At 43.2% G+C, this 26,497-nt stretch overlaps 1 protein-coding gene across 2 annotated transcripts in view; it reads left to right on the forward strand.

Annotated features, from left to right (window-relative positions):
• The first annotated feature begins 10,953 nt into the window (after positions 1-10,953).
• The window catches only part of Rif1 (replication timing regulatory factor 1), a 69,452-nt gene continuing 53,908 nt past the window's right edge, over positions 10,954-26,497 (forward strand). For both annotated transcript variants that reach the window (XM_013028979.1, XM_013028987.1), the window contains exons 1-8: positions 10,954-11,028; positions 11,427-11,540; positions 12,127-12,205; positions 16,803-16,899; positions 18,958-19,085; positions 19,170-19,264; positions 20,642-20,831; positions 23,602-23,694. In XM_013028979.1, coding sequence (XP_012884433.1) covers positions 11,437-11,540; positions 12,127-12,205; positions 16,803-16,899; positions 18,958-19,085; positions 19,170-19,264; positions 20,642-20,831; positions 23,602-23,694 — 786 coding nt within the window. In that variant the 5' untranslated portion in view covers positions 10,954-11,028; positions 11,427-11,436. The remainder of the gene's footprint in view (positions 11,029-11,426; positions 11,541-12,126; positions 12,206-16,802; positions 16,900-18,957; positions 19,086-19,169; positions 19,265-20,641; positions 20,832-23,601; positions 23,695-26,497) is intronic.

Raw genomic sequence — 26,497 nt, forward strand, 5'->3', positions numbered from 1 at the left:
AAGAAAAAAAGCCAGAAGTGGCGCTGTGGCTCAAGTGGTAGAGCGCTAGCCTTGAGCTGAAGAGCTGAGGGACAGTGCCCAGGCCCAGAGTTCAGGCCCACGACTGCACAAAAAAAAAAAGAAAGCTAATGATTTTTAAGAGAGATGAAGAGGGTCCCAAAGCATAGACAATGGCCTGGAGTTTGTTTGGTCAAATGTTTGAGTGACAGAACTATGTAATAGTAACTTTATGAGTTTTGGGGTTTTTTTCATTATTTATTTAGTTGTTGTTATTGTTGTTGTTTTTTGCCAATCCTGGGGCTTGAACTCAGGATCTGGGCAGTGTCTATGAGCTTCTTTTGCTCAAGGCTAGCACTCTACCACTTGAGCCACAGCACCATTTCCAGCTTTTTCTGTTTATGTGATCCTGAGAAATTGAACCTGGGGTTTCATGTTAGGCAAACACTCTACCACTAAGCCACCTTCCCAGTTCAACTTTATGATATTTTTTTTTAATGGCGGGCGTGGGGGGGGGAGGAGGGGGGAATGGGAGGGCAGGGATGGTAAGCGTAAACAAAGTAGGCAACAATACTTGTTAAAGAAATGTACTCATGATCATTCTCATGTAATTGTAACCACTCTGTACAGTATTTTCACAATAAAAAACTTATTAATAATAAAAAATTGGGCAAATAAAAATACATGAAATCAAAAAATAAAAACCTAATACACAGCTGTGCACAGGTGGCTCATGCCTGTAATCTCAGCTACTCAGGAGGCTGAGATCTGAATGGTTTGAAGCCAACCAGGGCAGTAAAGTCTGTGGGACTCTTATCCCCATTAAAAATATCAAAAAAGCCAGAAATGGCTCTGTGGTTCAAGTGGTAGAGCTTTAGTCTTGAGTAAAAGAAGTTCAAGAACAGTGCCAAGGTCCTGAGTTCAAGCCCCAGGACTGGCATAAAATAAAACCAAAACAACAAAACCTAATACACTTCTGTGCATGAGTGTGTGTGTGTATGTGTGTGTGTGTGTGTGTGTGAGTGTATGTATGGCGTTTGAGTTCAAAACCTTGGCTCCTGGTTCCTTGGTCAGCTTTCTTGCTCATGGCTACTTGAGCTACACTTCTAGTATGCTAATATACCTCTTAATAATCAATTTCATGCAAACTTAAACTTTGAGAAATTATAGTTTTAGATAATGAAGTATAAATTAAAAAATACTAATCTTTCTCTAAACCACAGAAGTTAACTTATGTAGGTGTTATATAAGGCCAGCATTACATTTCTCTGTTTATGTTTTCTCACATGCATTGAGTACTGTTTTATCCACTTGCTTGTGATATTCTTTTATTCTAGTTCATCTCAATAGGACCTTTTGCCTTTATGAAACACTATTTTGTTATTGTTCTCTTTAGAAGGTATTATTTATATAGGAAATAGGAGAATGTATATAAATTTTAAAACTAGAATGTACTCTAAGGTACTAGTATTATCAGTGATGATAAATATAAGTCCTCTGGGATTTTCTTGGATACAATATTCAGATATGTGAAATATTTAGAATAATATTAAGTGCCCTGTTATTGCTGGCCTCTCTGTTTCCCAACAGTAAAAGGAGGGCAGGACTCACAGGAGGAAAAGTAGAAAACAATTTCTATGGATTTGACTCATTTATTGATCTTCCTAGCAAGGCTTAGGATACATTATAAATATATTCTAAGAAAATGAAAGGCTATATGCAGATGAGTTTTTCAATAAATTCTGTAGTGGTCTAGAATCTTTTCTAAAACCCAATTTTCTGTCATCAATTTAGCATCTTCTTGCATATCTACTTTATTATCCTTTGAATAATTCTAAGTTACTTGAATATTTTCAATTTAAAACCTGCTCATATATATTTATAGCTTCTCTCCATTCTTTTTTTTTTTTGTCGGTTGTGGGGCTTGAACTCTGGGCCTGGGCGCTGTCCCTCAGCTCTTCAGCTCAAGGCTAGCGCTCTACCAGTGCCCGGCTTCTTTTCATTCTTTTAAAAAATGTTTACTTTCAGGTAAATGTCATCTTTATGGTAAAGACATTCTTTAAAAAGAAACAAATGGGCCAGGCGCAGGTGGCTCATGCCTGTAATCGTAGCTACTCAGGAGGCTGAGATCTGAGCATCACGGTTCAAAGCCAGCCCGAGCAGGAAAGTCTGTGAGACTCTTATCTCCAATTAACCGGAAGTAGCACTGTAGCTCAAACGGTAGCGTGCTCGCCTTGAGCTGAAGAGCTAAGGGATAGCGCCCAAGCCCGGAGTTCAAGCCCCACAACAGACAAAAAAAAAAAGAAAAAAGAAAAAAAGAAATAAATGGGGGTTGGCAGTGTGGCTCAGTTGGTAGAGCTCTAGGCCTACTCCCTCCCCGCCTGAAGTAAAATTGGCAGGTACCAAGTTTGAGTCCTGGTCTCAGATCAGAAAGAAAGGAAGAAAGGAAGAAAGAAAGAAAGAAAGAAAGAAAGAAAGAAAGAAAGAAAGAAAGAAAGAAAGAAAGAAAGAAAGAAAGAAAAGAAGGAAAGAAAGGAAGGAAGGAGTTGGGCTGGGAAGGTGGCTTAATGGTAGAGTGCTTGCCTTGCATGCCTGAGGCCCTGGGTTTGATTCCTCAGCACCACATAAGCAAAAAGAAAGAAAGGAACAAATGTACTGATGTTGGCATGTGCATACATCCAGTAAGATTTCAGTTCAGATTTGGAAAGGATTTGTTGTTCTACTGGCATTTGAACTCAAGGCTTTGTGTTTGCTAAAGAGGATGGCCAGATGGCTCTACTACTAAAGCCTCAGTACCATCCAAAGGACCATTTTTTATAAAAGAGGTAGTTTTGTTTTTTAATTATTAACATACATTTGTAATACAAAGGGTTTTTCATTTTGCTATTTCTATATATGTACACAGTGCACTCACCCCACCCCCGCCCCGCCCCAATACTGGAGCTTGAAGTTAGCTTGTTCACACAAGGCTGGCACTTCACCACTTGTTCTGACTTTTGGGAAGTTACTTGGAAATAAGAGTCTCACAGACTTTCCTGTCTGGACTGGCTTTGAACTACAAGCTTCAGAACTCAGCCTCCTGAGTAGCTAGTATTACAGACCTGAGCCACTGGCACCTGGCACACAGTACACTTTGAATACATATTCATCATCTTCCAATTCCCCTTTTCTCTCTTCTCCAGTTTTCAAACATCATTTGGTGAGATCCCTTATGTTGCAATTCTCTATAACATGTGAGTAAACATATACCTGTAAGATCTTTTAATCCTCTTCTCCTCTCAGTATCCTTTCCTTTCTTGATACTTTTTTTTTATTGTTGTGAAAATACTGTACAGAGGGGTTACAATTACATGGGCAAGATAATGAGTACATTTCTTTTTATTTTTTTTGGGTCCGGTCATGGGGTCTGAACTCTGGGCCTGGGCGCTGTCCCTCAGCTCTTCAGCTCAAGGCTAGCTACCACTTGAGCCACAGCACCACTTCCGGCTTTTTTCTTTTTGCTCATGTGGTGCTGAGGAATCGAACCCAGGGCCTCATGCATGCAAGGCAAGCACTCTACCACTGAGCCACCTTCCCAGCCCCCAATGGTTACATTTCTTATCAAGCATTGTAGCCTCCTCCTTTGTTTCCCCTTCCCATCCCTTCCCATCCTCCCACCCCCACCCCACCCGCCCCTTCTTGATACTTCCTCTGCTGATCCTCTCTTAGACAGCCCTCCTTTTATATTCAGGTCCCATTGCCATTACTACTATCATTATCTTCATCGTTTTGTATCTATCCTCTAGGGATGAGGGGAAATAATGTAATTTTTCATTGTTTGGCTTGGCTAATTCCAGACAATATGATCTTCTACAGATCCATTCATTTTCCTGAAAGTGATATGATTTCATTTTTCTTTCTTTTTTTTTTTTGGTCGGTTGTGGGGCTTGAACTCTGGGCCTGGGCGCTGTCCCTCAACTCTTCAGCTCAAGGCGAGCGCTCTACCACTTGAGCTACAGCGCCACTTCCGGTTTTCTGGTGGTTTATTGGAGATAGGAGTCTCACGGTCTCTCCTGCCCGGGCTGGCTTTGAACCGAGATCCTCAGATCTCAGCCTCCTGAGTAGCTAGGATTACAGGCGTGAGCCACCAGCGCCCGGCTTGATTTCATTTTTCTTAATTACTGAGTAATATTCTACAGTGTATGTCTGTGTGTGTAATATTTTCTTTATTCATTCAGCATTGAGCATCTCATCTATAGTTTGATTACCATGAATACAACTACAGCAAACATGTATTTGCAGGTATCTCTTTAGTTTGTTTTATTTATACTCCTTATATATTGTAGGGTCATAATGTAAGTCTAGTTTTTTGAGGAGTGTCCACACTGATTTCGATTGTATATTAGAGAATATGAATGTTCTATTTTTCTCCTCCAGTAGACTATTCTGCCTAGGATGGTTTTGAATTCCTCAATCCACAGATCTCAGATTCCTGACTAGCTAGGATTATAAATTTGAGCCACCAGTACATGGTAAAAGGATTCTTTGTGAGCCAATGACAATGATGGTGGTTTACGTGTATAATCCAGGCTACTCAGGAGGCTGAGATCTGAGGATCATGGTTCAAAACCAGGCAGGGTAGACACCCTTGAGAGACTCTTATTTCCAGCTAAGTTCCAAAAGGCCAGAAGTAGACTGTTGCTCAAGTGGTAGAGTCCCAACCTTGAGCAGAAAAGTTCAGGGTCAGACCTGAGTTCAAGCCCCAGCTCCAGCATGCATGCATGTGCGCACATGTGTGTGTGTGTGCATGCGTGCGCACGCGCACACACACACACACACACACACAAATTGTGGTAGAATTTCTGAATTACCGAAGAATAGTGAAACCATCACTGGGTATCTGAAATAAAAAGATGAAGCTAAATTTCCTTACTATAGTAATAGTCTCTGCTAGTCAGACAGAATCTCTAGTCAGAGTAGATTATAGGAATCAGGAATCAGGATTTGGAGGAAGTACAGAGTTCGAGGATGTATGGAACTTTGGAGATGTGAATGGGTTAATCTCATTCCTCAAGCATAACCAGCTTGGTTATGCTGGGTGCTGATGACACCTGTAATCCTAGATACTCAGGAGGCTAGATCTGAGGATAATTATTTGAAGCCAGCCCAGGCAGGCAAATCCAAGAGACTCTTTATCTCTAATTAACTAGTAAGGAAGCCGGGCGCTGGTGGCTCACGCCTGTAATCCTAACTACTCAGGAGGCTGAGATCTGAGGATCTCGGTTCAAAGCCAGCCCGGGCAGGAGAGACCATGAGACTCCTATCTCCAATAAACCACCAGAAAACCGGAAGTGGCGCTGTAGCTCAAGTGGTAGAGTGCTCGCCTTGAGCTGAAGAGCTGAGGGACAGCGCCCAAGCCCAAAGTTCAAGCCCCACGACTGACAAAAAAAAAAAAAAATTAAAATTAAAAAAAAATAATTAACTAGTAAGAAAAGGGTCAGAAATGGAGGTGTGGTTCAAGTGATAGAGCATCAGACTTGAGTAAAAATGCTAAGCAAGAGTGTGTGGTTCTGAGTTTATTAAGTCTTAGTACTTTCTCTTCTGAGTTAGATTGTTAAATGGTTTTGTATGCTGAAGTGAGTTTTGTAGTGAGTTCATCCCTGATTGGTTAATTTCAGAAGCAGGATTATTGGTATTACTAACTGTATACATCAACTGACTTAATTTAAATGGCTTTGGCTGGAATTTGGTCTTTGGCTACAGAACAAGCAGTCAGGTTTGTGAATTCTTCTTTTGATGTATTGTTCCACCTTTGCGAATGGAGCCCCAGATCCTGTGAATAAATACTAGGCAAGCGCTTTCCCACAGAGTTGCAGCCTCAAACTAAAAATGTAGTCTTTTTTTTTCTTTCAAATTTCATTACAAATTTGTAAACAAAAATTGTTTCCAATCTATGGCCAAGTCCTGACTTTAGTGGTTATGGTCTTGAGTCTTCTTTTTTCTGGAATATTTTCTCTGCTTTCCTTTGTCTTTAAGACATTGTCATTTGAAAGGGAAGGTACAGGTCAGTTTCTCTGTTTAGCTTTTTTGGCTTTACTTTTTATAAAACATTCTTCAATATAAAAATTTCAGACTCTTGCTTCATGGATAGATTCAGATTAAAGGTGGACATCTGTCTTGAAAAAAAGTATTTGGCAGAATGCATTTCTTCTTTGAAGAGATGCCCCTACATCAATGATCAAACTTTAGTGAGGTTAGTCTTAAAGATCTTGAGCCCAAGTGATAAAAGCATAACACCAAGAATGGTGAAATGTGCCAGGTGTGAAAACAAAGAAAAACACTTATCCTAAAATAACATTGACTCAAGCTGAAGTAAAGAGCTCAGGTCTGGCCAGCACTATATTGGCCTGGCCACATGGTGGATTGTAGGGTCTGGCATCTTGTTTTCATGCTGGGGGAAGGAACCCCGCCTTCCCCAATCACCTGCCTCCCAGGTAAAGGGTGTGCCCAGACCCCTGGAGGCAGAGGCAGGCACTTGGCTAATAGGTTACTGAATCTGTCAGTCCAGTGCCTGGGACTGGGAATTTCCTGAGGATCTACCCCCTGTGCCAACCTATTTAGGCCCAGACCAGCCTAGCCGCCAGGGGATGCCACGTGTGTCTCCAGGATCGTGTCCTGTGTCCTCCTGGCTCGTCTCCAGTCATCATGGCCTCCTAATTCAGCTCTCCATTGGAGCTGAATTGGCTTGTTGGTATTGTTTTTGCTATTTCTTTCCTCTTTAGCATGTTTTCTAGCAGTGTTATGTGTATTTGTGTGCTGCAGGCCTTTGTAACAACTGGCGGCCTGCAGCCTGGTCACTGCATAATAAAGACTCCAATATTCTATATTTTAAAATGTGGCTTCTGGGATGATTCACCTTACAACAAAACCTTAGCTTTTATCATATATACTAATGATGTCAAAGAGCTCAGTGTGTCTCCCTTTGAGCACCTACTCTGTTAGAGCCTGCCTCTGCCTTTCTGCTTGCTTGCTTACTCAATAAAATTCTGCTAAGTTTTCTTACCATTGTGTTTTGTCCTGAAATCCTTCTGCGATTGAAGTCAAGGACCTGGGACTAAAATGCAAAGTGAAGGGTCCCTACTTCCAAAGGGAAACATCACAAACCCTTACCTAGAACCAATGACTTCTTGAGTATAGTCCATGCAGTCATTTAAATCTCTGATCTCTTGTCCCAGCCTCTGGAGTACTGGGATTATAACTGTGTACCACCATACCTGGCTGACTCACTGTTATTGAAAAAGGGAAGGCTCTGAGTTGTTTAGAAGCTGACAAAGGGAGGGTTAGGGCTACATTTGGAAGGGTGCAAGCAGATGACCATGAATCCCTCCTCCAAGACTTTTTTTTTTTTTTTGGCCAGCCCTGGGGCTTGAACTCAGGACCTGGGCATGGTCTCTGCTTCTTTTGCTCAAGGCTAGCACTCTTGTAGCCCCAGTACCACCTCTGGCTTTTCTGTGTATGTGGTTCTGAGGAATTGAACCCAGGGCTTCATGCTTATGAGTCAAGTATGCAACCAATAATCCACATTGCCAGCTGCCAAGACTCTTCTTTATCTGTGAAAAACTAGGAGAAAAATGAGTAAAATAAACCCTTGCCCTGATACAATATAAATACTAATCAGTACAGGAAGATATAGAACACAAGTTAGTGTTCTATAGAAAGAGGACTAAAGCAGGGTAAGGAACAGGATTGGGTTAAGAAACCTTATTTAAGACAAATTCGTTGTTCTAGCTACAATTTTTCTGGCCACCCTAGAAAATAACAGGGTTTTACAACTCTTCTACTTTTTTGTTGTTCTTCAGGTACTTGGTCTGGAACTCAGTCTTTAGTTCTTTCTAGCTTTTCTTTTCTTTCTTTCTCCTCTCCCCCTCATTTTCTTTCTTTCTTTTTGTCTTGGGGCTTGAACTTTGGGGGTGGACACTGTCCCTTAGCTCAAGGCTAGTGCTCTACCACTTGAGCCACAGTGCCACTTCTGGTTTTCTGGTGGTTAATTGGAGATGAGTCTCACAGATTTTCCTGCCAGGCTGTCTTTGATCTGAATTCCTCAGACCTCAGTCTTCTTAGTAGCTAGGATTACAGGTGTGAGCCACTGGTGCCTGACTCTTTTTCTTGGCTTTCTTGCTCAAACCTTGCACACTTCAACTTGAGTCACACCTCTATCTTACACTGCCTTACTGGACGGACGGACTGCCTGCCTGCCTGCCTTCCTTCCCTTTATTATTTTTTCTTTTTCTCCTTCCTTCCCTCCTTCCCTCCCTCCCTTTTTCCCTCCTTCACTTCTTTCCTACCTTTTTTTTTTTGGTGTTGGTCCTGGCACTTGAATTTAGGGCTTGGCTGTGGTCCCTGAGACTCTTCTGCTCAAGTCTAGTTTTATCATTATCTAGTGTAGCTTTATCATTTAAGCCACTGATCTACTTCCAGCCTTTTACTGTTTATTTGGAGATAAGAGTCTCCCAGATTTTCCTGTCCAGACTGCCTTCAAACCTTGATCCTACAGTTACTTTTGAACACCTATTATGACCGAGACCTAAACATGACAGTCTTATCTACATCTTTCATTCACTCTCTGTTCTTTGGAGACAGAGTATTGCTGTATAGTCCAAGCTGGCCTTGAAATTGGCTTCCCCTGTGTTGTAATAACAGGCTTCTGTTACCACATCCAGATTTACCCACTGTCTACTAATGTGTGTGTGTGTGTGTGTGTGTGTGTGTGTGTATACACTACTACTGGGTAGGCCTTGAACTCAGGACCTAAGTGCTATCCCTCAGCTTTTTCCCTCAGCTTTTTTATCCTCAGCCACATCTCCACTTCCAGCTTTTTTTCTTTTTCTTTTTTTTGCCAGTTAATTGGAGATAAGTGTTTCAGACTTTCCTGCCTAGGCTGGCTTTGTACTATTATCCTTAGATGTCAGTCTTTCGAGCAGCTAGGATTACAAGTGTGAGCCACCAATGCTGAGATATTTTTCTTTTCCTTTTCGGCACTGGGTATCAACTCAGGGCTTTGTGATAACTAGGCAGGTGCTCTACCATTTGGTACTGGGGATTGAACCCAGGATGTTGCATTTGCTAGGCAAGTGTTTTGCCACTGAGCTACATCCCAGTTCCTCTAATCAATTTCTCTTTGTTTTAAAAAACATGTTCTTTCAAAGCCCAGAAAATGTGTGAATTTGCCTTCAAATCTTAAAAAACATGTTAGGCTGCACTTAGAACATCCTTGGCCATACAGCCTTTATATTTCAACCAGACATACGTGTTCACCATTATAAGAATCTAATTAATTTCCAGTCTAGCACTAGTGGCTTATGCCTGTAATACTAGCTATTCAGGAGGGTGAGATCTGAATATTGAGTGGAAGTCAGCCTGAGCCGGAAAGTCCAGTGAGACTCTTATTCCCAATTAAATCAGCAAAATAAAGCCAGAAAGGGCAGTGTGGTCCAAGTGGTAGAATGTTAAGTCTTGAGCCAAAAAAACTAAAAGACAATGTCCAGGCCAGTAGGTAGATATGTGAGTTGGGCTTGCCTAGCACCACAAGGCCCTGCATTTAATTTCTTTCTTTTCTTTTCTTTTTGGTCATGGGGCTTGAACTCTGGGGGCAGGGAGGTGTCCTTCAGCATTCAGCTCAAGGCTAGGGCTATACCACTTGAGCTATAGCACTACTTCCAGCTTCTTTCTGTTTATGTGGTGCTGAGGAATTGAACCCAGGTCCTCATGCATGCAAGGCAAGCACTCTACCACTGAGCCACCTTCCCACCCGTCCCCCCCTCCCCCCCCCATTCAATTTTCGCATTGCAAAAACAAAATAACAACATACCAAGTACTGAGTGCTTGACTTAGTGGACATTTTGTAAATGCATACCATACAGGTAGGAACAGAAAAAACACTGTCCAGGCTTCCAGGCTAATGATTGTATTGTGTGAGGGGTGGGGACTCATCTGGGTGTGGAAACTGAGATGTCAGATTGAAAAACGAGGGCTGCTTGGTTTAAAGTAGACACCCTCCTGCCAGTTATGGAAAAAGCTTGGAGGTGTTTAAATGAGGAACAATATAATCATATTGAGAAATATCTGCGGGAAGGTTAACTACTAGTTCCCAGGATGAAGCCCTCGGTCAACTCCGACTCAGGAAGCAACACTGAGCCCAGAAGAATGCAAATCCTCTGGGTGGGAGTGGGGGGGTTGGGTGAACTCTGTAAATCTAAAGAATCACATGGTGGAAGGGTTGGGCCCAGCCTCTGCAGAAATCTGCACTTTAATGGGGCCTATTTTTCAGGTCTTTGTTATTTACTGCTTGAGACCCACGAACCCCAGCCTTCGCCCTCGTTTTCCAAGGGACGTCCTATTTCTCTAAAGGGGGAAACTGAGGTTTAGAAAGATGAGCTTGCTGTGGTCCCTCGGAAACCCGGACCTGCCTAAGACGTCGCTCTCAGCAGCCATCCCGAAGGGTCTGGGGCTGGAGGTGTAGCTCGGAGCTAGGGCATTTGCATGCTTAAAGCCTGGGGTGGGAGGGGGTGGGAGGGCCCCAGCCCCTCAAAAACAAGCCCGGAAACCGTCTGTTAATCTTTCACCCTCCGGGCCCCACACACTCCAAGGAAGCCCCGAACCCGGGAGTGGGCAAACTTAGCCTGAAGGCTAACTTTTCCATGGGCCCACTCTGCTGTCGAATCTGAAATCCTTTACCTGAGGCCGAACGCCCCCACCTCTCCCCCAAAGGGACCCGAGGGGCAGGGTGGGGCCAGAGGCCCGGGGCTGGCAGTGGGAGGCGGTCGACGTCCGCAGCGCCCCGCGCGGCCTGTAGGATTGGCTCGAGCCTCTCCCGCCAGGCCTGCCGGACTCCCGCGCGCTGCAGGCCCCGCCCCCGCCGCCATCTTGGCCCTGGCGGGAGCAGGCCGCACGCGTGAGTAAACAGTGCTTGCTGGGAAAAGTCGAGCGGCGGCTGCATCCGGGTCCCGCGGGGCTGCAGCCGAGAGAACCCGGTCCCATTCGCCCGCCGTGGGGGTAAGGAATCCTGCGTGCGCCAGTAGGCCGGGCCCCCACCTATCATTCACCCTCCCCCCCCCGCTCGGCGTGGCGCTACCTCTGACCTTTCGCGGCGCGCGCGGCCCCGCTCGCCGGGCTCCCGCCCCCTCCCCTCCGTTCCCTGCGTGGAAAGCTGCCCGAAAGTGGTGGCGGGAGCGGGGGGGGCGCCCGCGTGCGAGAGAGGCCGCGCGCCGCCGGGGCGCAGCTCGGAGCTGGAGCTCGCGCGCCCCGGGCTGCAAGGTGGGGACGCCGCGGCTGGAGCGTGTGTGTGTGTGGGGGGGGGAATCCGGGCGGGCAGTGCAGGTGTCGGGGACGGGAACCCTCCGCGGGGCCGGAGGGTCGGTCACTGGCATTTCTTCCCCCGGCCGGGGCCGCAGGGAAGCCGACATGACGACCCCGAGACCCAGCCCCCTCGCGCCGCTCCTGGAGACGCTGGAGGACCCTTCCGCCTCCCCCGGAGCGCAGACCGACGCGTACCTGACCCTGACCAGGTGAGGCCGGCCGCGGGGCCGCGATCCCGCCCGGGCATTTCCACGGGGGCGTGGGGGTGTTGCTTTCAAGTCTGGCGGGGTGGAGAGAGGACGCGGGGATGGCGGGCGCGTTGTGGGGGTGCAAGTCAGTGACGTGCCCGCTGTGCCTCCAGCCTCGGGGGGCCGGAGGGAAGGAGCCCCCCGGCCCTAAACCCCAGGAATTTAAAGTTCCAGCTGCAGGGAGTTGGGAGGGGGATCGTGTCGATTTTCCCGATGGAGGAGGGAAATAGCAATTCGGGTTTTTTGGTGTGGTTTTGGGGGTTGATCGTTTTCGGAATGGTAGTAAAGAGTTTAAAAAAAAGTAAAATGAATAAATTTGTCCAGAGATTCCCGTCCCGCCTTCACAGGTTGAGACTGTCAAAACTGAGTGTTTTGGAGGCTAAAGTCCTTTCAATGCGTGCACTTTTGTGTGATCTATCCTTAAGGACTGGGTGGGTGGATTCCTTTTAGAGAGTTGATAATCTTAAGGGTATCCAGATACTCGAGACAGCAGGTACAGTACTTCTCTTTCTGCTCTAAGCCTAAGCTTGTGTTCTGTCTTTTTAAGTCGTATGACTGGAGAAGATGGAAAAGAAATCATTGTACACATGGAGAAAAACCTTCCTCGGCTGTGCGAAGTTTTAAAGGTCTGTAATTGTTTTTGGTTAACCACATTGGATGTTAGAACCACCCAGCTGATCAAGTCCAAAATAACTATAGTAATGACTAGATTAGTGTACTTCTTTTGTTGATTAGTTAAAATTGGTCAGGTACCCCTGATTACAGGCACTCTTAACTTCGTTTATTTTCTATTTTTTAAAAAAGGTTTTGGCGCGTCCTGGGACTTGAACTCAGGTGATGGGCCTTGAACTCAGGGCCTGGGCACTATCCTTGAGCTTCTTTTTGCTCGAGGCTAGCACTCTCCCACTTGAGCCACTTTGCCACTTGCAGCTTTTTCTGAGTAGTTCATTGGAGATGAGAGTCTTAAGGACTTTGCTGCCTGGTGTGGCTTTGAACCACCATCCCCAGATCTCAGCCTCTTCAGTAGCTAGGATTATAGGCATGAACTACTGGTGCCCAGCCTCCACTTAATTTTTTTTTTTTTGTAATTTCACTGGGAATTTACTACTTTCCACCTTCCCCTGAAGATTTCAGAATCTGGGGCTTCTACATGCTAGGCAAATATTCTGCCTCCTAGTTTCACCCTAGCTGATACTCTAGTCCCTCCCCTACTTTACAGATCAAGACATTGGTTTAATTTCCCCCAAATCAACCACAGACACCTGAATCCAAAGCATTATAGCTGGTATTTCTTGCTTACTCTCATTGCTCTTGCTTCCTATCAACATTCTTGCTTCCTGTCAAGGCTCTTCCACTTAAGCCATCCCTCCAGTCCTGTACTTTGCTAGTTGATTGGAGGTACAATCTCACGTGCCTTTCTGCCTAGGTTGGCAGAACTTCCCACTTCTCTACATCCTGGAAGCTTGAGATAGCCTCAAATGAGGAGGAAAGAGTTCTCACTTGACTATATAGGGGCTTCATGACCTCCCACCTCCTCCCCCCTTTTTTTCAATAGTCTTCTGGTATAATCTTTATTTCATCTGGCAGAGACACAGAAAAGTGACTTAAACAGTCACAAAACTAGTTAGGACCAGCACTCTTAAAATTCCCAGATCTTAACAGCTTTTTTGGGGACAGAGTGGTACTGGGGTACTTTGGTCCATATTCCAGGATATTTGATATTGAAGATAGATAAACCGTGTCAGTGGCTCATACCTGTAATCCTAGCTACTCCAGAGGTTGAGATCTGAGGATTGAGATTAGAAGCTTTCCCAGGCTGGGAGATCTGAGACTTAAATCCACTTAACCACCCAAAAGCTGAAAGTATTGAGCTGTAGCTCCTGTAGTAACTAGCCTTGGGCAAAAAAGTTCAAGGACTACACAGAGCACTCAAGATCAAGCCCCACGACCAGCATAAAAAATGTAGCTTGTGTGGTAGAGTGCCACCTTGAGCAGAGAAAGCCAAGTTAGAAGACAAAGTCCTGAGTTCAAGCCCCTGTCCTTAGACAAGCGAAAAGATACAGGCTGGAAAGGTGGCTCAGTGGTAGAGCGCTTGCCTTGCATTCATGAGGCCCTGGGTTCGATTCCTCAGCACCACATAAGCAGAAAAAGCCGCAAGTGGCGCTGTGGCTCAAGTGGTAGAGTTCTAGTGCTAACCTTGAGGTGAAGAGCTGAGGGACAGTGCCCAGGCCCAGAGTTCAGGCCCATGATGGGACCCCCCCTCCCCCCCAAAAAAAAAGAATCTAAACAAAAAGATACGTACTTTTTTTTTTTGTCAGTCAATGGGGCTTGAACTCTGGGCCTGACAACTGAGCACTGTCCCTCAGCTCAAGGCTAGCACTTTACTACTTGAGCCATACTTCCAGTTTTTTGGTGGTTAATTGGAGATAAGAGTCTCAAGGTCACTGGGTGCTGGTGGCTCATGCCTGTAATCCTAGCTACTCCAGGAGGCTGAGATCTGAGGATCAAGGTTTCTCAGTCAGGAAAGTCAGAGAGATTTCTTTATCTCCAATAAAACACTAGAAAACCAGAAGTGGCACTTTGGCTCAAGTGGTAGAGTACTCTCCTTGAGCTGAAGAGCTCAGGGACAGTGCCCAAGCCCAGAGTTCAAGCCCCACAGCTGACAAAAAAAAAAAAAGGTCTCAAGGTCTTTCTGCCTGAGCTGGCTTTGAACCACAATCCTCAGATCCCAGTGTCCTGAGTAGCTGGGATTATAGGCATCAGCCACTGGTGCCCAGCAAAGATACAGACTTCTTTTTTTTGGGGGGGGAGGTCCGGTCGTGGGGCCTGAACTCTGGGCCTGGGCGCTGTCCCTCAGCTCTTCAGCTCAAGGCTAGCGTTCTACCACTTGAGCCACAGCACCACTTCCGGCTTTTTTCTTTTTGCTTATGTAGTGCTGAGGAATTGAACCCAGGGCCTCATGCATGCAAGGCAAGCGCTTTACCACTGAGCCACCTTTCCAGCTAAAGATACAGACTTCTATGCCTTTAATTTTTTTTTTGGCAGTCCTGGGGCTTGAACTCTAGGCTTGGACGCTATTCTTGCCCTCTTCAGCTCAAGGTGAGCGCTCTTCCACTTGAGCTACAGCACCACTTCCGGTTTTCTGGTGGTTTACTGGAGATAAGAGTCTCCTGGGCTTTGAACCTCTATGCTCAGATCTCAGCCTTCTGAGTAGCTAGGATTAGGTATGAGCTTGCATTTAATATTTAACAGCATATAGGGTCAGAAACCCTGTTATATGCATTTTGAGCTAGGTTGTTTCTAAATAGGGTTTATATATGAGGTGCCAGATTAGCAAAGCTTGGTGATTTACCTCTAATCCTAGCTATTCAGGAGATGGAGAAGACCCCACCTTAGATGGGAAGGCTGGCCTGGGGTAAAAACCTGCTAAACCTATTTGAAAAATTTAAAGGCTCTAGAGTGGCCACCAGCTCATGCTGGTGGTTCACACCTGTAATCCTAGCTACTCAAGGGAGTGAGATCTGAGGATCACAGTTCAAAGCCAGCTTATGCAGGAAAGCCCATGAGACGTCCAAGTAGCTACCAGAAAACCAGAAGTAGTGCTGTGGCTCAAAGCAGTTGATCACTAGAGCACTGAGCTGTAGAGCTCAGGAACAGCACCCTGGCCCAAAGTTCCAGCCCCACGACTTGACCAAAAAAAAAAAAAAAGTGGCTACCCAGAAAGTTGGAGACCCTGAGTTCATACCCTAATCTCGTCAAAGCTAAAACTAAAAAGTAAATTAATTATTTGGAAGCACAGAGAAGGTAAGTAACAAGACAATCAACAAAAGCAATCTATTTGAATTGAAGCACAATTCCTTCAAAATCACACTAGATTTGTTACTGTTGAGACTTCTGCTAGAATTGTCTGAGAGCACTCTTGAGGATGACCCTTGACTGTTGAGATGTGAGAGAGGACATGAACTTAGTCCTTCCATTGCCCCCCCCAAAAAAAGGACCACTGATGACTTAAAGCAAATGTCATTAATTAACACAATCCTGTGTTGTCTCTAGAGCATAGGACCTCTTAAAGTCATAAACCTTAAGTGATTTTTAACTGAACAGGTTCCTGTAATATCTTTTATATTCTATGGTTGGGTCTTTTGATTGATTTTTTTTTTTTAATTATAAAAGGGTGCCCTGGGCACAGTCATTGAGGAATCTAGATACCTGACTTAATAGAGGCTATTGAAGGTGTAAATCACTTTGGAGTAGGAATTGGTACAAAAAAACAGTTGCTAAAGGTGGCATGGATTTGGGGAGGGGAAGCACAGACAGTAGGATAAAGGATGGACCAATTTAAAAGTGATACTAGACACTGTTGGAAATGAACTATGTACAACTTCGGGGGAGGGGGAAAAGGGAGAGAATGAGGGAGGGGGTGACAATGTTCATTACCTGACTTAGGTAACTGTAACCCCTCTGTACATCACCTTTCCAGTAAAATTTGTGTGTGTGTGTACAAAGGTGGCATGGAGTTAAAGGTAAATGTTGAAAGACACTTGACCATTAGACCCCTTGGGACACCTGTTTAGTATGGGTTGGGTTTTAAATTTTAGGATGTTAGGGAATATTATATTCTTTGTGTCAGTACTAGGGCTTGAGAACTCAGGGTCTTACGCTTTCTCTTGGTTGGCTCAAGGCTGCTATTTCTACCACTATAAAGTAACTAGGATTACAAGCTTGAGTCACTAGCACCCTGCTTTTTTCTAATACCTTTAATGTGTTGGTTTTCTTGTTTTTATGTGGACTTAGATGCCCTTTATATTTAATAAAAATGTTCTTTCAGCAGATGTTTATATAATTCACTCAACTTTTCGTTGCCAAGCTATTTATACTTGATTATCTTTTTTTAAAAACATAATTTGTAAGATTTATTTGATCAAAATGTAATAAATTTGTTTTGTGTGTAATCTAGTATTCTAAAAAATACTCTGGGCTGGGAGTGGTAGAGCTCTTGCCTTACATGTATGAGGCCCTGGGTTCGATTCCTCAGCACCACATAAGCAAAAAGAAAAAAGCCGGAAGTGGTACTGTGGCTCAAGTGGTAGAGCGCTAGCCTTGAGCTGAAGAGCTGAAGGACAGTGCCCAGGCCCAGAGTTAAGGCCCCATGACCGGACCCCCCAAAAAAAATACTGTTTTTTTTTTCTTTTTTTTCAATCAATGTAATTTTTGTTTTTATAGGCTCACATTTCCAGTCAAAACTCAGAGCTGAGTTGTGCTGCTCTTCAGGCCTTGGGGTTTTGTTTCCATAATCCCCAAATTACCATTGGGTTATCAGGTAAGTTTGTTATGACCATTAAATTTTTGAACTTTAAAATATGAATAATATACTGCTAAAAGTATTGTTATTTTTGGATTAGTTTTATGACATGTAGTTTAGGATCCCTACCTCCTCTGTTTTTGGAGGCAGGGTCTGGCTATGTGGACCAAACTGGCCTCATATCCTCTTATCTCAGCACTTGAGTACTGGATTATAGGCGTATTCCATCAAACTTGATTTAGGATTTATTTGAAAGGAGGTTTAGATTAATATCATCTAAACATGCTGGCTGGGACTATACAGTTCTCAGTGGTAGAACACATACTTAGCATGGTTCATTGCCAGTCCAAAATAAATAAAATGTGGTGGCTGTAAAAAAGAAAAACAACTTTTTTTCTGTATAAATAGAACATAGCTGTTGTCAGTGAATATTAATTTATTGATTATTCAGGCATATGTAGTGCTGAACTGAAAACTTCTCACAATAAGGGATAGTTTGGGATTAGAAGTAGTAATGAAAGTGCAGAACCTGATTTTTTTTTTTTTTTTTTTGTCGGTTGTGGGCCTTGAACTCTGGGCTTGGGTGCTATCCCAGCACTCTTCAGCTCAAGGCGAGTACTCTACCTCTTGAGCCACAGCTTGAGCGACAGCGCCACTTACAGTTTTCTAGTGGTTTATTGGAGATAAGAGTCTCATGGGCTTTTCTACCCTGGCTAGCTTTGAACCGAGATCCTCAGATCTCAGCCTCCTTAGTAGCTAGGATTACAGGCCTGAGCCACCAGTGCCCCGCTGCAGAACCTGATTTCTAAGTTTCAAGTAATGTTCAGCAGTTTGCCATGATAAAAACATAGAGGTAATCTTTAGAGAAGACCTCAGAAATGATTAATAAAGGATATTAGAAAGTTGTTGCTGTTTTTTTTGCTGTTCTCTTAGGGTCTCAGTATATATCTCAGGCTAGATTCAAAGATAACCTGCCTCAGCCTCCTGTGTTTATATCTCAGGCTAGATTCAAAGATAACCTGCCTCAGCCTCCTGTTGGGAATACAGCTGTGCTCCACACCTATATTGTTCGTTCTTTTTTTTTTTTTGGTGCCTGTTCTGTGGCTTGAACTTGGGTTGTCCCTAAACTTTTTTAGCTCAAGGCTAAAGCTTTACCATTTGAACCATATCTCTACTTGTGACCTTTTTGCTGTCTATTTGGAGGTAAGGGAATCATGGACTTGGCTTGCTTTGAACCATAGTCCTCAGATCTGAGCCTCCTGAGTAGTAGCTAGGATTACTAGGTAGTAATTACTAGTAGCTAGGTCTGAGTCATTGATGCCTGGCTTATATTGTCCTTTTTTATTTGATTTATTTTTTTTTGCTAGTCCTGGGGCTTGAACTCAGGGCCTTGGCATTGTCCCTGAGCTCCTTTTGCGGAAAGCTAGCACTCTTATCACCTGAGCCACAGCACCACTTCTGGCTTTTTCCGTTTATGTGGTACTGAAGAGTTGAACCCAGGGCTTCATGCTTGCTAGGCAAACACTACCACTAAGCCACATTCCCAGTCTTCTCCCTGAGCTTTTTTGTTCAAGGCTAGTGCTATACCACTTGAGCTACAGCTCCACTTACAGCTTTTTTAGTAGTTAATTGGCAATAAGAGTCTCGACTTTTCTGGTTCTGCTGGCTTCCAACTATGATCCTCAGATTTCAGCCTCCTGAGTATCAGTTAGGATTATTTATAGGCATGAGCCATCTGCCTGGCTACTTGCTCCATTTTATATAGAGAAGTATATGCAGCCTCAAGTAGTTTGTCATTTGAAGCAGAGATAGAGAAGTCATGGAATCTTGTCAATTATCCTAGTCCTATAGTTATTTAAGTTGTACAAAGTGTCTTAACTTGGATTTTACTACTGACTGTGCTATTTCCTCCTGGTTACATTTTGGGAGGAAGCTTCTGTGGTCTGCATTTTTTTTCTTTTTATTCTATGTGTCTGCATATGTTTAAACTAGAGTATACTTCTCTACTTTTGTATTTAAAATTTCAAAGATTGTAAATTTCTATGTCATTAAAATGAATTTTTTTTTTCATTTTAGAGGAAAATACTAAGGAACTACTTTTAAGAGTGAATGAGGTTATTAAGAATAAAGACAAAAATGTATGTACCCGGGCACTTTGGTTATTAGCCAAACAGATGATTTCCACTGAGGTTATTGGCAAATTGGTGAGTATAGTTTTTATGTGTCTTAAGTATGTTATATTCCAATTCAGAATTCTGTCATATTTGATTTGTTTTTCACTCTTCCAGGTATCCAGTATAATTGATACACTAGAAATACTACTTAATAAAGGAGAGCAGCATTCTGCTGTTGTTGTTTATGAAGCATTAAATGTTATTATAAGGTATGTGTTTGATTGCTATGAAATTTAGAATGTGTAAATTTATTTTTCATGAGGCTGCAGGTAGAATTTAGGCAAAAGCTCATAGTGCCCAGGTCAGAGTTTAAGCCCCAGAACTGGCAAAAAAAAAATAGCGGACTGGATTTGTGGCTTAGATGGTATGCCAGCCATGAGGAAGAAAGCCAGCTAAGTGAGAATGTGCGTCAAGGTACAGACACAAAAAAAAGGAAAACCTAACCAAGTAAAGAAAGATGGAAGTAGGGGCTGGGAAGGTGGCTCAGTGGTAGAGCGCTTGCCTTGCATGCCTGCGGCCCTGGGTTCAATTCCTCAGCACCACATAAGCAAGAAGAAAAACGCCAGAAGTGGCGCTGTGGCTCAAGTGGTAGAGTGCTGGCCTTGAGAGCTGAGGGACAGCACCTAGGCCAAGAGTTCAGGCCCCACAACCGGACCCCACCAAAAAAAAAAAAAGATGGAAGTAGATATCCATAAGTTAATAAAGTTTTTTGCTGAGTTAGTCTTTAAAATTTTTTTTTCTCCTGATTGAACTCTGGGCCTGGCATGTCCCTCTTTAGCTCAAAGCAAGCACCATTTCCGGTTTTCTGGTGGTTTATTGGAAAAGAGTTTCAAAGGCTTTCCTGTTCAGGCTGGCTTTGAACCTCAATCCTTGGATCTCAGTCCCCTGAGTACCTAGGATTACAGTACAGGCGTGAGCCACCGTTGCCCAGCTTTAATAAGGTAGTTTTAAAAATTAAAATTCTGCTTATAATTAAAAAATTACATGCTAAAGGTTTTGCAAGATTTAAAAAATAGTGAAGGCTCATAAGTTGGCTAGGACTAGCTGGGAGCAGAAAAATACCATTTTCTTAGCCCTTTCTACTCTTCCATGGGCATGATAACAGCACAAAGTTCTTTCTTTTTCTTTTTTTTTTCTTTCTCCATTTTTTAAAAGCTATTGAGCTATTTGCTTTACTTGGTGTTCTGATGCTATGATTGATGTTCAGATTATGTTTGTGTATTGCTCTCATAAAAATGTTGAATTTCACTGGGCAATGGTGGCTTATGCCTATAATCAGGAGGCTGAGATCTGAGGATCAAGGTTCAAATCTAGCTGGGGCAGAAAAGTCTCCATGAGATTCTTAGACTCCAATTAACCATTCAGAAAAACTGGTAGTGGAGCTGTGGCTCTAAGAGGTGCAAAAAGAGCTCAGAGACATCTCAAGCCCTGAGTTCAAGACCGTGACTCACCCTCCCCCCCTATACTTGCACCCCCTTCCCCCCAATCTTTTATGCAGGTATACTTGGCATATTTTTCTGTTTTGTATTGGTTTAAATTTTGGGAGTTACATCAAGCTAATTTAGTCACTGAATTCTCTGTCTTAGGCTAATAGAACAAGCACCAGTTCAAATGGGAGAAGAAGCAGTGAGATGGGCAAAATTGGTCATCCCATTACTGGTTCACTCAGCACAGAGGATCCATTTACGGGGAGCCACTGCTTTGGAGATGGGAATGCCACTGTTGCTTCAGAAACAACAAGAAGTAGCATCTATTACAGAGCAGCTTATGACTACTGTAAGTACTTCATTATGTAAAAATTAACTGAATGGTGCATTAGAGTGATCTGCATTAAGCTTCAAATTGACTCAGCTCACTGTAGGAGTTGACTGTAATAGGGGAGGTTAGCTTTGAATTAAAATGAAGACTTGACCTGGGATGTAAGGTTGATGTGCCTAATATAGGTGATTGAAGAAGAAATAAAGAACTGCTTTAGTAAAAATGGATTCCTTCTTTCAATTCATTTTTACTGAAGTTTATCACATCTCCTGTAGATGGTGAATATAAAAGGATTATATTTCTGAAAAAGATTTGTAACTCCTTCAATACTATTTGGATTGTAAAATATGAAAAGATAAGTTCCTCTAGTTGGAACAGTTTCCTAGTTGCATTGCTTCAGGACTTTGTTTTGGCTTTGTTTCTTTTTTTTGTCGGTTGTTGGGCTTGAACTCTGGACCTGGGTGCTATCCCTCAGCTCTTCAGCTCAAGGTGAGCACTCTACCACTTGAGCCACAGAGCCACTTCCGGCTTTTTCTGCTTATGTGGTGCTGAGGATTCGAACCCAGGGCCTCATGCATGCAAGGCAAGAACTCTACCACTGAGCCACCTTCCCAGCCCCTGGGCTTTGTTCTTTTAACAGGTTTTTCTTTAGCTTGTTACATGAAATGCACTGTTTTAGGTACTGTTACTGTAGTAGCAAACCAAAGGTTGTGGGCTTATTTTCTCATATAAGTAAAGAAGTAAGGTATATATAAGTGAAGACCGCTATAAAGTACAACACAGACACGGTAGAGCAAGGGTGGGGATTATCCGGCTCAGAGGTCTTGTGAAGCCCATGAATTTATTCCATCAGGTCTATGAAGTGAACCAACAACAGGCAGAACTTGAAGTTTAAGAAATCTAAGAGAGGGCTGGGAAGGTGGCTCAGTGGTAGAGCGCTTGCCTTGCATGCTCGAGGCCCTGGGTTTGATTCCTTAGCACCACATAAGCAAAAAGAAAAAACCCGGAAGTGGCGCTGTGGCTCAAGTGGTAGAGCGCTAGTCTAGAGCTGAAGAGCTGAGGGACAGTGCCCAAGCCCAGAGTTCAGGCCCCATGACCGGCCCCCCCCCCCCCCAAAAAAAAAAGAAATCTAAGAGGGGGACTGGGAAGGTAGCTCAGTGATAGAGTGCTTGCCTTGCATGCATGAAGTCCTGGGTTGGATTCCTCAGCACCACATAATCAGAAAAAGCTGTAAGTGGCACTGTGGCTCAAGTGGTAGAGCACTAGCCTTGAGCTGAAGAGCTGAGGGACAGTGCTCAGGCCCAGAGTTCAGGCCCCATGACCAGCAAAAAAAAAAAAAAATCTAAGAGGTTTTTCTGTGGGTATGTGCTTGGGTACCATCCCTGAGTTTTTTTGCTCAAGGCTAGCATTCTATCACCACAACTCTACTTTTTTTTTTTTTTTTTTTTTTCCGTCGTGGGGCCTGAACTCTGGGCCTGGGTGCTGTCCCTCAGCTCTTCAGTTCAAAGCTAGCGCTCTACCACTTGAGCCACAGCGCCACTTCCAGCTTTTTTCTTTTTTGCTTATGTGGTGGCTGAGAAATCAAACCGAGGGCCTCATGCATGCAAGGCAAGCACTCTACCACTGAGCCACCTTGCCAGCCCCACAGCTCTACTTTCAATTTTATGATTAATTGCAGATAAGAATTCTACCGCTGGGCGCTGGTGGCTTACACCTGTAATCCTAGGTACTCAGGAGGCTGAGATGTGAGGATCGGGTTCAAAGCCAGCCTGGCCAGGAAAGTCCGTGAGATTATCTCCAATAAACCACTAGAAATCCGGAAGTGACACTGTGGCTCAAGTGGTAGAGCACTCGCCTTGAGCTGAAGAGCACAGGGACAGTGCCCAAGCCCAGAGTTCAAGCCCTACGACTGACCACACACACAAAAAAAGAATCCCACACACCTTCCCTCCTGGGCTGGCTTTAAGCTATGATCTTCAGATTTCAGCCTCCTGAATAGCTAGGATTTTTGGGTGTGAGCCAGAAAATCTAAGCCCAAGCAGGAATAATTAAATGGTTTTTGGCAAGAAAGTATTTCCTACCCTTTACAGATGTACCATCAGAAAGACTAGTGAGGTGGACAAGGAAGGTAAAACTTAGGTCATCTGGGCTTAGGGATGTACCTAAGGAGTGGGAGGTGCTCTTAAGTGACTTGAAGTCCAGAGGATAAATTCATTCTTGGTGAGAAAACCTTGAGTGCAAAAGGACTAGCTGAGTTGGTATTTGTTGTTTTTCCCACCTTCAGCCAAATCTATATTGATAATGGCTTTATGGTCAGAAATAAAAAATGAGCACATTAAAATAATGCTATAGTCTAGGTATTTCCTATTTGTTGTAGAGAGAGAGAGAGAGAGTGTGTGTGTGTGTGTGTGTGTGCGCGCGCGCGCACGCGCTGGTACTGGGACTTGAACTCAGGTTCTTAAGCTCTTACTCAAAGTTCCTTGCTCATGGCTAGTATGCTACCACTTGACCCACTTGTCCAGTCATTTTGCTAGTACTTGGAGATGGACTCTCATGGGCTTTCTGCCTGGGCTGGCTTTGAACTGTGATCCTTCAAATCTCAGTGTATTAAGTAGCTAAGATTAGGTTAGGATTGTAAGTGTGAATCACTGGCACCATGCTTATTTAAGTTGGGCTTAAGGCTGTTTGGCTGAGAATGAATTTTGGGGAATTATAGGTAGACTTCCATATTGGAAACTATTTTCCTTTCCAAGAGATTATTTAGTAAATATCTTAATTTTGTTTACAGAAATTGATCTCAGAACTCCAAAAACTATTTCTGAACAAAAATGAGACCTATGTATTAAAATTATGGCCTTTGTTTGTCAAACTTCTTGGAAAGGTAAGTGTGACATAGTTACTGAATTGTTTGTATTTTTAAGCACACATTAGTTGTACAAAGTTTTTTGATCATGTAGACGGTGTATTCAAATCAATTTCACCCCCTCTATCATCCTCCTTTACTCTTCCCCTGTTGTCCAAAACACTTTTAGTAGGTTTCATTGTTGTGTTTTCATACATGATGATAGTCTACTTAACCATATTCATTGTTGTCTTTGATAATCCTTTTTCACTAGCATCCCCCCAAGAGCCTATTTATCTTTCCCAGGGTCTGACAATTTTATGCTTTAATGTTAGTTGGGTTATCTCCATTATTTTTGCCTTATTTACTAATTGTAGCTACTGAATTGTTTGTCAATCCCATATTAGTCCTGGTGTTGCTTTTACATCATTTGTAGACAAACAGCAGCCAAGAATTTGAGTCACTCAGAAGGGTATGTTCTCAGCTGAGAGTCCAGCAAGGTTATACTCTGCCTTTAGTTTTAGCTTTCATATCTTAAGCATGTTTGTTTCTTGGTTGCTTTAGTTTCAGGTGGTATTGTGATTGTTTTTGGTCACTTCACTTATTAAAAGTCCATTACGTATCAGGCTGTGTGTTGTCTAGTTAGTGTTCATTTTGTTGTTGTTGTTTTTGTTTTTGGCCAGTTTTTGGCCAGTCTTGGGGCTTGCACTCAGGGCCTGGGCACTGTCCCTGAGCTGCTTTTGCTGAAGGCTAGCCACAGTGCCACTTCTGGCCTTTTCTATTTATGTGGTACTGAGGAATTAAGCCTGGGGCTTTATACCTGCTAGGCAAGTACTACCACTAAGCCACATTCCCAGCCCTAGCTGGTGTTCTTAAGCACAAGAAGGCTGTGTTGGCCTGTGTAGAATGTGTGTTAATTTATAGATAGAAAATCAACATGTTTTTAATTCTGTGTCTTTAGAGAACCATGAAATAGGATTGTCTATTGAACAGTTGACAAGAAATCAAAGAAATCCAATAGTATGTTGTATAGACATGATGGCTAATGTTTACTAAAAGGTTGAGGTCATTTAATAGGACATGCAGTGAACAATAAAAAAATCAGGTATTAACTAAGCCAGTTTTGTGGGAAGGTACTCTTCATTTATTTTAACCATTCAGTGGTATTAAATCTAATGGTATTAAATATGTTGTATAAACAGTCCTGTGTATACCCAAAACATTTTCTTCCATCTCCAATAAAAACTATCCTTTTAGTGTCTGGGGTAGGGAACCTTCTTTGCCAAGAGCCATTTGGATATGCCAAGAGCCATTTGGATATTTTATAATTCCATTCACAGGCCATACAGAATAAGTAATAGGCAGATAGCTGATTGCAGGCCCCTGTGAGAAGCAACCTATCCCATCACATACCAAATGATGAGGCCTACAGGCCGGACATGTCTTAACCCTTGCTTAACACCTTGACTCACACTCTCCCCACCATTAAACATCTGTTGTACTTTCTGTGTGAATTTGCTTATTTCCTTATGTAAGTGGAATCATGACATTGGTCCTTTGTTTATAGCTTATTTATTAAGTATAATGTCAAAATCCATTTAAGAGCATATATTAAAGCTTCAAGTGATTGAGTAATACTGTACTGGATTTTATTTTTTTGTTCATCTGGATGGATATTTGGTGTGACTATAAACATAGGTGTAGAAATGTTTTTGGAGTCCTTGTCTTCAGGTTTTTGGATATAAGCTTAATAGAATTAAGGGGTCATATGTATGCTAAGTTCTGTGCTTCAATATTTTAGAAACCACTAAATGATCTTTAGCAGCATTATTGTTTTATATTTGTACCCATAATGCTCTAAGGTCCTGCCTTCTCAACATTCTTGCCATTTATTATTAGTCATTCTAATTGACCTGAAGGTCAGTGTCAGTTGTAGTTTGCTTTTCTAATGTTAATCTTTTCATGTGGTCTGACCATTTGCTTTATTTTATCCAGAGAAATGTCTCAAGTCCTTCATTTCTTTTTTTTTTTTGGCGGGGGGGTCCGGTCGTGGGGCCTGAACTCTGGGCCTGGGTGCTGTCCCTCAGCTCTTCAGCTCAAGGCTAGCGCTCTACCACTTGAGCCACAGTACCACTTCCGGCTTTTTTCTTTTTGCTTATGTGGTGCTGAGGAATCGAACCCAGAGCCTCATGCCTGCAAGGCAAGCACTCTACCACTGAGCCACCTTCCCAGCCCCTAGTTTTTTCTTTTCTTTTTTTGCTACCTATATTGTCAGAAAGTACATCTTATTACATTTTTTTTTTTGTCCAGCCTGAATTCTGGGCCTGAGCTCTTCAGCTTAAGGCAAGCACTCTACCACCTGAGCTACAGTGCCATTTCCATTTTTTTCTGTTTATATGGTGCTGAGGAATCGAACTCAGAACCTTATACGTGCAAGGCAAGCACTCTGCCACTGAGCCACCTTCCCAGACCGTCTGATTACATTTTCACTACACAAGTTAGCACAGGGAAAAAAAGATTGTATGATAGTAATAGCTCTTGGCATCAAGTTTTTTTTTCCTCAGGATCTGGGCCCTGTCCGTTAGCTTTTTTACTCAAGCTTGTTCACATACTCAACTTTGGACTTTTTTTAGAGTTGTTAATTGGAGATTACATGTTAATTGGAGTCTCACAATCTTTTCTTGCCCTTTTCCTGCCCAGCTGGCTTTAAACTGCAATCCTCAGAGTTCAGCCTACAGTATATTGCAGATTTCAGGCAAGGCTAGAGGCATAGGCTCTACCTCAAGCTTTGAAACACAGTGTGACCTAGCAAATTGTTTTACCCATTTTTTTTTTTTTTTTT

The sequence above is a fragment of the Dipodomys ordii genome, unplaced genomic scaffold, assembly GCF_000151885.1.
Source record: "Dipodomys ordii isolate 6190 unplaced genomic scaffold, Dord_2.0 Scaffold5, whole genome shotgun sequence".
NCBI lineage: Eukaryota > Metazoa > Chordata > Mammalia > Rodentia > Heteromyidae > Dipodomys > Dipodomys ordii.